This window comes from Saimiri boliviensis, chromosome 18 (genome assembly GCF_048565385.1).
Source record: "Saimiri boliviensis isolate mSaiBol1 chromosome 18, mSaiBol1.pri, whole genome shotgun sequence".
Classification (NCBI taxonomy): domain Eukaryota; kingdom Metazoa; phylum Chordata; class Mammalia; order Primates; family Cebidae; genus Saimiri; species Saimiri boliviensis.
The window spans coordinates 18,761,063-18,771,627 of NC_133466.1; the positions used below are offsets into that span (position 1 = coordinate 18,761,063).

A 10,565-nucleotide genomic window follows, 5' to 3' on the forward strand; every position below is an offset into this window, starting at 1 on the left:
GTGGAGGTTGTGGTGAGCCAAGCCAAGATCGTGCCATTGCACTCTAGCCTGGGTAACAAGAGCGAAACTCTGTCTCCAAAAAAAAGCATTTTTTGTTAAGGTTAAAAAAAAGTTGTTGTTGTTGTTTTTTTTTTTTACCTTAAGTAAACCTTTTAACCAAACACTTCAGTTATAGCCATGGTAGGCTTTTTTTTCTCTCTCTCTTTTTGTAATAATTATTCTTAAGATTCAGATGTCACTTTAAAACAATTTTTTTTTTTTTTTTTTTTTTAGACGGAGTTTCACTCTTGTTACCCAGGCTGGAGTGAAATGGCGTGATCTCGGCTCACCGCGACGTCTGCCTCCTGGGTTCAGGCAATTCTCCTGCCTCAGCCTCCTGAGTAGCTGGGATTACAGGCATGCGCCACCATGCCCAGCTGATTTTTTTTTTTGTATTTTTTAGTAGAGACGGGGTTTCACCTTGTTGACCAGGAATGGTCTCGATCTCTTGACCTTGTGATCCATCCGCTTCGGACTCCCAAAGTGCTGGGATTACAGGCTTGAGCCACTGCACCCGGCTAAAACAAATTTTTAAAGAACTGTTTTATACTAGCTGAACATTAAACATTAAAAAAAAAAAAGTTTTTGTTGCTATCATTTAAACATTGGAAGACTTCATGCAAATATCTAAAGTACCAATTTCTCTTAAAATCTCTTATCACTTGACCTAAATTCCTGCACAGCAAAAATCTATGTTAGGTGAATGACAACTACTGCCTCCTTCACCTAGGTCATATATATTAATTACCCATCCGTCACCCAACCTAGACTATCCACAAAGGGTCAGATAGGACATACTTTAGACTTTGTGGACCATCTGTGTGGATGCGTGTATAAACATAAATATACACATGCTAGGTTCCAAGAGGGTGCCTAATGATTCTTAAATTCATGCCCTTTTAAAATTCCCTCCCACACTCTAACAGGGTTGGACTGTGTGACCAGAAGACTAAGACAAAGTGATACCTCACTTCTTAGATTATTTAAAAAGACACTGGGGCTTTCTACCTTGGCATTCTATGTCTCTCAGACCATTTGCTTTAGGGGAAGCCAGCTGCCAACCCATGAGCAGCCCTAGAGAGAGTCATGTGATGAGGAACTGAGGCATTGTGCTAAGAATCTCAAGCACGACCTTGGAAGCAGACACTCTAGCCCTTGTCAAGTCTTTAGAATACTGCAGCCTGGGCTAACAGCTTCATTGCAAACTCATGAAATACCCAAGACAGATCCACCCAGGTAAGTTGCTCCCAAGTTCCTCTGAGAAACAATGTGCAATAAAATATAATGGGCTTTTTTTTTTTTTTTGAGACAGCCTCTTGTCCTGTCACCAAGGTTGTAGTGTGGTGGCACAATCATGGCTCACTGTAGCCTTGAACTCCTGGGCTCAAGTAATCCTCCCTCAGCTTCCAGAATAGCTGGGAATTAGGCACATGCCACCAGGCCAGGCTAATTTTTTTTTTTTTTTTCTGAGACAAGGTTTCGCTCTTGTTGCTCAGGCTGAAGTGCAATGATGTGATCTTGGCTCACTGCAACCTCCGCCTCCCGGGTTCAAGTGATTCTCCTGCCTCAACCTCCCAGTGGCTGGGATTATAGGCATGTGCCACTACACCTGGCTAATTTTGTATATGAGTAGAGATGGGATTTCTCAGGCTGGTCTCAAACTCCTGACCTCAGGTGATCTGCCTGCCTTGGCCTCCCAAAGTGCTGGAATTACAGGCATGAGCCACTGCACCTGGCCATTTTTTTTTTTTTTAATTTTTTTTATTTTTTGTAGACACAGAGTTTTGCCATGTTGGCAAGGCTGGTCTTGAACTCCTGGTCTCAAGTGATCTGTGCACCTCAGCCTCCAGAAGTGTTGGGATTACCAGCATGTGCTACTGTATCTGGTTGAATGCTGGGCATTTTTAGTTGCTGAATTGTGGGGCAATTTTTTATGCAAATATCTATACATGAAATCCCAAAGAAGCATGCATTCCCTCTTATGCTGGGAAAACTGAGATAAACAAGTTGAAAAGCTCCATTAAAAATTTAAGGTTTTAGGCCGGGCGCGGTGGCTCAAGCCTGTAATCCCGACACTTTGGGAGGCCGAGGCGGGTGAATCACGAGGTCAAGAGATCGAGACCATCCTGGTCAACATGGTGAAACCCCGTCTCTATTAAAAATACAAAAAAGTAGCTGGGCATGGTGGCACATGCCTGTAATCCGAGCTACTCAGGAGGCTGAGACAGGAGAATTGCCTGAACCCAGGAGGCGGAGGTTGCGGTGAGCCGAGATTGCGCCATTGCACTCCAGCCTGGGTAACAAGAGCGAAACTCTGTATCAAAAAAAAAAAAAAAAAAAAAAGAAAAGAAAAATTTAAGGTTTTAAATCTCAACTGTACTCTCAACACTCAGTATCCTCCTTAACCTTAACAATCTTGTCCAGAGATTTCTAAACCTTTGTTACTCTAGGGAGATTCTCTACTACTTTTCAATCCCTTTTACTTTCAGCTTATTATCTCAGCTTCTGCTTTACATAGTAAAATAGGGACCATTAACTATTACTTTTCTCAGTTTTCTTGTTGACTCCCAAATGTCTATTTCTCTCCATGTTCTCTCCTTGGATTCTGAACTCATCACTACCGTCCTCCTTTCAAACAAGTCTGACTCCATTATTATTCCAAGAATCAACACTTTTCACTACACTTTAAGCTTAGTACTGGTCACATAATTACTCATGTACCTGTATGTCTCCTCAAATACAATGTGGCCTTTATAAGGGGAGATTAGCATCTTATTTATTCACATATTGTCAATTAGTTGTTTACGACAGTTACTCATAAATATGTAAGGCTGAATTAAACTAGTTCTGAAATTAAAGCAACCAGTGCTGAGGAAAACAACGAAGAATCAAATGCCCAAAGGAGAAAATTATTGAAATAAATCGCTTGATTATCATTTACCCTTATTACTACTATTGGTTTAAAACTGTCTTTCCTCTTAGCTACAAGCATACTAAGTCAGAGGAAATAAAGTAATACATCATCCCCTAAGGGGCTGAGAACAGTTAAAAAAAAGAAAGTTCAAAAGAGCTATGACTTGTTTCCTGGTTTTAATTAGGTATATTGATATTTTGAAAAATACAATAAATTCAGAAAACACCAACCTTTCTTCTGTGCACTCTGGCTTCTCTGTTCCATCAATCTCAATTTCTATCAGCTCCTCTGCTTCTCTTTTAGTCATGGTTGAAGTATTTCAAAAGATCAGTCCTGCAAGAGTGACTTTTTAAGATATTTTGAAATTATCTACATAAACAGAAATGATACACAAGAAGTAGGGACTCAATTCAAATAAAAGGCAAAGGGCAAGCAGAAGAGGGGGAAGTAGTCTTTACATATAGAAGAAAATCAGCTGGGCGTGGTGGTTCATGCCTCTAACCCCAGCACTGTAGAGGTCAAGTCCAGTTGGGAGTCCTACCTTGGGAAGCCAAGGCTGGCTGACTGCTTGAGCCCAGGAGTTTGAGACCAGCTTGGGTAACTTAGCAAAATCCTGTCTCTATTAAAAATACAAAAATTAGCAGGGCATGGTGGCATGCACCTATAGTTCCAGCTATTAATGCTTGGGAGGCTGAAGTGGGAGGATCATCTGAGCCCAGGAGGCCAAGACCGCAGCGAGCCATGATTGCACCACTGCACTCCAGCATGGGCAACAGAGTGAGACCCTGTTTGAAAAATAAAATAAATAAAATACACAAATGACGTTTCTAAAATATGTATATTTTAAATTGGTGTTTATTAACCTGACATGACAACTTCATCAATCTACTGGGTTTACTGGGATGTTTTTGGGCCCAGTCACAATTAATAAGTTACTTCAAAATTAAGTGAAGGGTATGTTACTATAGTAAAGCAACTCAGTCTCAGTAACAGATTCCAACCTAAAGCTTAAACGGAGATGAACTATGTTTATTCAGCTAAAGTTGTACCTTAGTGGCAGAATTTACTGCAAAGTATCACACTGATAGAATGATATGCAAATTAATCAGCTAGGATTTGGTGTAAATGATGTCTCTTATAATGCAAGAACATGTTAGAAAACAGCAAAACAAAGTAACAAATTATAGATATGACCATTATTTCCCTAATTACACAGTAGAAAATTTTTAATGACTTTTTTCATATGTGGTTTTATTTTAAACAAACCCCTACTTCAGTTTTTAATTGTCCCATGTAAAATTTTTATCTATTGCTTCAAACCATGGATACAAAAACATTTGAATTTTTAAAATGCTAAGTAATGCATCAAAAGCTATATAAACATAGGTATTTCTTTGTGGTCATTTCTGAGGTGTTAATACTGTTAAGTTCCAGGTTCTGTTATTAACTACCTCACTGGTTGTGTTTGGACTCCATACACAGTTTCAGTCCACAGCACCTTCTGGGTAGTTTTCTAAGTTTACTATCACATCTAAAAAAAGGCATACCTTTAGAAGGAATACTCTACTAAATTTGGTATTCTGACATATACAACATAGTTGCGCTCCCACTTACAAGATTTGACGAAATGAAGACTTTAAATATTAACTTGCATTAATAATAACCATTAATTATCGAGCATCAGACACCGCCTTCAAATGCTTTGCAGAGAGCAATCTTATTTCGAGCCCCATCTCATACAAACACTATTCAGGGGTGAGGCTAAACCACCTGTGGCTCCATGTCACACCTTTGGTGTATCAACCTAAATAGGTATCATTCCAAATGGGGATGAACCATGGTTGTTGGAATACACGCTCTGTATTGCATGTACCAGTACAACAGCCACCACCATCCCTTACCTGGAGTACTGCAACAGTCTCCAAGAGAGGTCCCTGTGTCCACTTTTGTCCCCACAGTCTATTCTCAGTCAATACAACAGCCAGAGTGTGATCGTTTTTAAAACTGAAGCTAGGGCCAGATATGGTGGCTCATGCTTGTAATTCCAACACTGTGGGAGACTGAGAAGAGAGGACTGCTTGAACCCAGGAGTTCAAGACCAGACTGGGCAACATAAAAATAACCTGTCTCCTATAAAAACATTTTTAAAAATTAGCCAGGCATGGTGGTATGCACCTGTAGTCCTAGCTATTAGGGAGGCTGAAGTGGGAAGATCACTTGAGACCAGGATTCAAGGCTGCAGTGAATGATTATCGTGCCACTGCACTCCCTCCCAAGCAAAAGTGAGATCCTAGCTCTTAAAGTAAATTAAAAAAAAAATAAAATTGAAGTTATCCTCACTAGCACTGTGGTTTCCAAAAAGTTAAAAACTGAAGCTAGATAATAACACTCCTTTGATATGCCTGCCAGTCACAATAAAATCCAAATACTTCACAAAGACCATGAGACTCTGCTAGATCTATCCGCATCCGAATCCCACTATCAATGTGACTCCCTCTCCCACACGGCTCCCCTGCTTGTCCTCACATCTTTCTGCCTTGTGGCTCTGCTCTCACTGTTCAGTCCCCTGGAACCTACTTCCACCAGATAACCTCTGGCTAAATCCCTTACCTCTTTGTAGTAGGCAGAATAACCACCCAGAACCTGCGACTACATTAAGTTATACAGCAAAGGGGAATTACCGCTGCAGATGGAACTAAGGTTACTAATCAACTGACCTTAAAACATAGAGATTATTCTGGATTATCCAGGTGGATCCAGTGAAACCACAAAGGTCCTTACAAGCAGAAGAGGATTACCGCTGCAGATGGAACTAAGGTTACTAATTAACTGACCTTAAAACATAGAGATTATTCTAGATTATCCAGGTGGATCCAGTGAAACCACAAAGGTCCTTACAAGCAGAAGAGGAGGCCAGGCGCAGTGGCTCACGCCTATAATCCCAGCACTCTGGGAGGCCGAAGCGGGTGGATCACGAGGTCAAGAGATCGAGACCATCCTGGTCAACGAGGTGAAACCCCGTCTCTACTAAAAATACAAAAATTAGCCGGACATGGTGGCGCGCGCCTGTAGTCCTAGCTACTCAGGAGGCTGAGGTAGGAGAATTGCTTGAACTCAGGAGGTGGAGGTTGTGGTGAGCCGAGATCGCGCCATTGCACTCCAGCCTGAGTAACAAGAGCGAAACTCCATCTCAAAAAAAAAAAAGCAAAAGAGGAAACTGGAAGAGAGAGCCAGAGTGATTCAATGTGAGGACTCGCTGGTTAGCTGCAACTGGCTTTGAAGACGGTGGAAAGGAGCTATAAGCTAAGGAATGCAGGTAGCTTCTGAAAGCTAGACAAGGAACAGATTCTCCCTTCTCCCTCTAAGGCTCTAGAAAAACAGCACTGGCAACACCTCATTTTAGCCTAGAGACTTATTTCACATTTCTGACTTCCAAAACTGTAAGATAACAAACTGGTGGTGTTTTTAAGCCACTAAATTTGCATACTTTGTTACACTAGCATTAAGAAACTAAGTCTCACTTCCCACTTCAGAAAGCGCTGTAACTCTCCTCAGTTCTCAATATCTTCAACTATGGGGTAGCTGGTTTTGTGACAAATAGCTGGCACCCAAATCTAGACTGCCTGATTCAAAATGGTCTAATTTTTCCCACATAATTAAGGTTGCTCTCAGGCTTGTCCTTTAAGGGCAAACAATGAAAGGGTCAATTTGTCCACTGGTATGAAAACATGAGTATCGAGCAGACTGCGCAGGCTCTGTTCACATGCCTATCTAGCTGACTACGCAAGCTCCAGCAGGCTTCTTTTGGGGATGATGAAAAAATGAAGAAGCTCTTTTTTTTTTCTTGCTAATGCTGGACTAGTAAGCCTTCCCTTTCTCCAATAAAACCTATTCCTAAACTGGTGCTACGTGTAAAACTGTGGAATTCACCCTGAGTGCTAAAGAAAACAGGCGGTGACCCAGTAGGGATCTACCCTGAAGGGCAACGTAAGCTTCACAAGCGCAGGAATATGTGTTCACAGATACATACAAAGTACTCTGAACGGTACTACCCTCAGCGTGCACTCCACCAATATATGTTGAATAAATTAGTAAGAACTATTTCACACCATATAAAATGAAATACAGATGCCTTAAAGGATTAAACATAAAAGGCGAAACCATAAAACTAACAGAAGAAAATGGTGGAGATGTTTTTGTGGTCTCAGGACAGGAAAGGATTTCTTAAATTCCAAGAACATAACGGTAAGGAGAAAAACTGATGGATGTGATTATACAAAAATCAAGATTTATGTTCAACAGATAGGCTACAGAATCGGAAGATAGTTCTAATACCCAAAAAATGGGACAAATTAGAAAAGTAGGCAAAGCATAGGAAAAGGATATTCACATAAAGGGAAACCAAAATAATGCAGGATACAAAGAAATGTCAAAATTCAAATCATTTAAAAGGGCAATTTAAAACAAGAAACTACCACTTTATACTGTATGTGTGGCAGGGGGTAGGGGACAACACACAGAATGTTAGAAACTTAAATAACAAGAGCAGTCAGCAGGGACATAAAGATTCCTTTGTCTCTGTAGATGGGGTACACACAGGCGTACATATTCTGGAGAAAAGTATCATATCTATAACCCAGCAATTTCATCCTTAACTAAGCAGTACAGAACATTTCTCAAATTGGTTAATAAGACTGATTGATCATGTTCAGGGCAGCTTTCTGGGTGACAGCTGGAAGCTGGTGACAATCCAAGTGTCTATGTTAAACAAATATTAATGAAAGGAAACATGGAAAAATCATATTTGGTATTGGTTACAAGGAAATAATATCCACACAAAATATAAAAAAACTTGTCTACAGAAAAAAGTGAGAATCAGGTTTACAGCAGAACAGCACTTAAAAAATCATTTATTTTCAGGACTTCTAAGGAGGTCCACTCCCAATTTTTTAAAGATTATAAAACAGCACCCCTAATATAAACACTAAAATAAGTTGTTAAAAAGAAATTTATCCTACGGCCTTTCAAAAAATTTATAGACCAATCCCTAGAAAGTGCCAAAAAGAGAAAAAAACCAAACCAAACCAAACAAAAACTCATGCCCTTCTGCTGAAAAAAAAAAATATTACTCAGTTTCTTAAATGATCTTTCAAAAAATATTACCCAGTCTCTTAAATGATCTTTTTCTCTCTCGGCTCTCTAGGCTTAGTCTAGGGAAGCAAAACAGAGATTTGAAAAACAGTCCAAATCTTTCATGAGAGTTTTTCAGTGAGTCTTATCTTTTTCTGAAACCAATTCCCCAGGTTTGTATGTCAATACTTAGGAAAATTGAGAGAAAATTACTTGCAGTCTCTCCGTCTAAAGGCTGCCCCCGTCAGAATTGCCTAGAACAACTTCATATACTTTCATTGACACTTTGGTACTGCTAGATTCCATCCAACCGGGATCGGAATGTTTCATAAGATGGGATTCAAACTAAAGTTGAACTTAACGAAAAATTCTGGGAACAGCTTATGTCTTAAAATACTGATAGGTTTAACATTTCCTTTTGAAACTACAGATAAATTTGAGGACTGTCAACCTATTTGAGGGTTCATTGGAGTGCATTAATTACAGAGCTTATTTTTCCCAGTATATTGTTTTTTTTTTTTTTTTGAGACGGAGTTTCGCTCTTGTTACCCAGGCTGGAGTGCAATGGCACGATCTCGGCTCACCGCAACCTCCGCCTCCTGGGTTCAGGCAATTCTCCTGCCTCAGCCTCCTGAGTAGCTGGGATTACAGGCACGCTCCACCATGCCCAGCTAATGTTTTGTATTTTTAGTAGAGACGGGGTTTCACCATGTTGCCCAGGATGGTCTCGATCTCTTGACCTCGTGATCCACCCGCCTCGGCCTCCCAAAGTGCTGGGATTACAGGCTTGAGCCGCCGCGCCCGGCCCCCAATATATTGTAATTATAAAACTAAGTGGAGTGTGGGGGTACCTGCAAGATTAACTGCACATTTTCCCACGTTATCAAATGCTTTTCAGTATGATGGAAATTAAAAGACATTTTCATTTTCAAAAATAAAGGTAGCAGTTAAGAAAAAGCAAAGCATATACATCTATGTAATTTAAAAACACAAAGCACACATAGTGAAAGATTAACAGTTGGGACCCCCAGGTGAAGGGTATATGGGTGTTCACTGTATGATTTTTCCCCCAATTTTCCTGTAGGTTTGGAGTTTTACATATAAAGAGTTGAGGGAAGGCTAAAGTCAACCGTTTTAATTTAGTACTCGGTCCGATGACTTGCTTCAACCTAACATCTAGCTCATAATTTAATTACTTCATACGTGCGTCATGACAGATGTTTTTGTATACACAATTCAGGTAAAACTGAGTTAAGTCCACCCAGCGTCAGTGTATGTCTAAATATGAAGCTTGGAAAGCCTGGATGGAACCCTGAGAGAGGCTAGTCCCTTAGGCAGTTGCTAAAGAGCTGAGCAGTTTCTTCTGAAGTTAAGATAACACTACCTAAGAATGCTGTCACCGCCCTGTTCTGCAATTCGCTCAAGGGAATCCTGCTAAATCTTTGCTCCTCTCACGAGTAAGACCTACTGGTATTAGTGTAAACGACTTATGAAGTGAATTTTATTTCTAAATTTCTAATCATCTTGGAATCCAGGCACTGTCCTCTCGGCTGCTAACCCGATCAAACCGGGGTCTCTAAATCCAAACACGCACACAGAACACTTTAAAAAGTAGGGAAGCTACGTTAACCCACTGCTGTTTCCCTGGTTTACGTCCTCGCTTAAAAACAAAACACAAACCCTGATGGATACCATAAAGACTGACAAACGGTTTTGGTGTCACTGTGTCGTTCTAGAAAGACGGTGGATTTGAAGTGAGTGAATCGCTGCGTCCCGCGAGCAGACAGGGTCTGCATCTAGCCCTTAAAATCCCGGGGGTGTCAGGACCGCATCCCAGCTGAGCAGGCAGAGGCTGCCGCGGGACGCCGACGGGCGGGAGGAGGGGACGCGGGAGGGGGAGGTGACAGGCGGCCCGTCCGGCGCGGGGCCCGGGGACGCGCGGCCCCCCGAAGCTCCCGGCCGCTCGCCCCCCGCCCCTCCCCTTCGCTCCCCGCACAGCCTCTCCCGCCCCTCCCCACCCGCTCCTTCAAGTCTCCACGAACGGAAATGGGAGTCACAGCGCCGGGGACCAGCGGAAACAAAACACAGAGGCGGCCGCGGGGGGGCCGCTGTGGGCGAAAAGGCCCCGGAACGAGGCCGGCCCGGGCGGGCCCACGCTCCCCTCCTCCCCGGCGGCCGCACTCACCCGCTCCGGAATCGGCCCTGTCGCCCCCGCCCGCGCTCCAGAGCCGGCCGAGAACCGCAGCGGCACAGGCTCCACGTGCTGCGTCTCTCCGGGTAAGACCTTCGGCTCTCGCGACTAGAACTGTGAGGCCCCAGGGCCCTTCCCGCGGAATCGGCACTGAGAAGCCCCAACCCCCCTCCCGCCTCCCAGGCACCTCCAGGTCCAGGACTACAACTCCCAGCAGGGTGCGCGAAACAAACGCCCGAGGCAACGGAGGCTCACGAGGCACAAGGAAACACAACGCCCCAATCCGCTTTG

At 42.5% G+C, this 10,565-nt stretch overlaps 1 protein-coding gene across 4 annotated transcripts in view; it reads right to left on the reverse strand.

Moving 5' to 3' along the window:
* Positions 1-10,565, reverse strand: part of GABPA (GA binding protein transcription factor subunit alpha) — a 36,292-nt gene that overhangs the window by 25,427 nt on the left and 300 nt on the right. Inside the window, exons 1-2 of one of the 4 annotated variants that reach the window (XM_003934334.3) lie at positions 10,269-10,357; positions 3,184-3,286 (exon numbers count right to left, since the gene is read on the reverse strand). In XM_003934334.3, the coding sequence (XP_003934383.1) occupies positions 3,184-3,260 (77 nt within the window). In that variant the 5' untranslated portion in view covers positions 3,261-3,286; positions 10,269-10,357. Of the gene's footprint in view, positions 1-3,183; positions 3,287-4,854; positions 5,665-9,775; positions 9,994-10,268; positions 10,358-10,565 lie in introns of those variants that run through there. The other 3 variants (XM_010344891.2, XM_074389437.1, XM_003934335.2) reach the window with 3 other exon arrangements.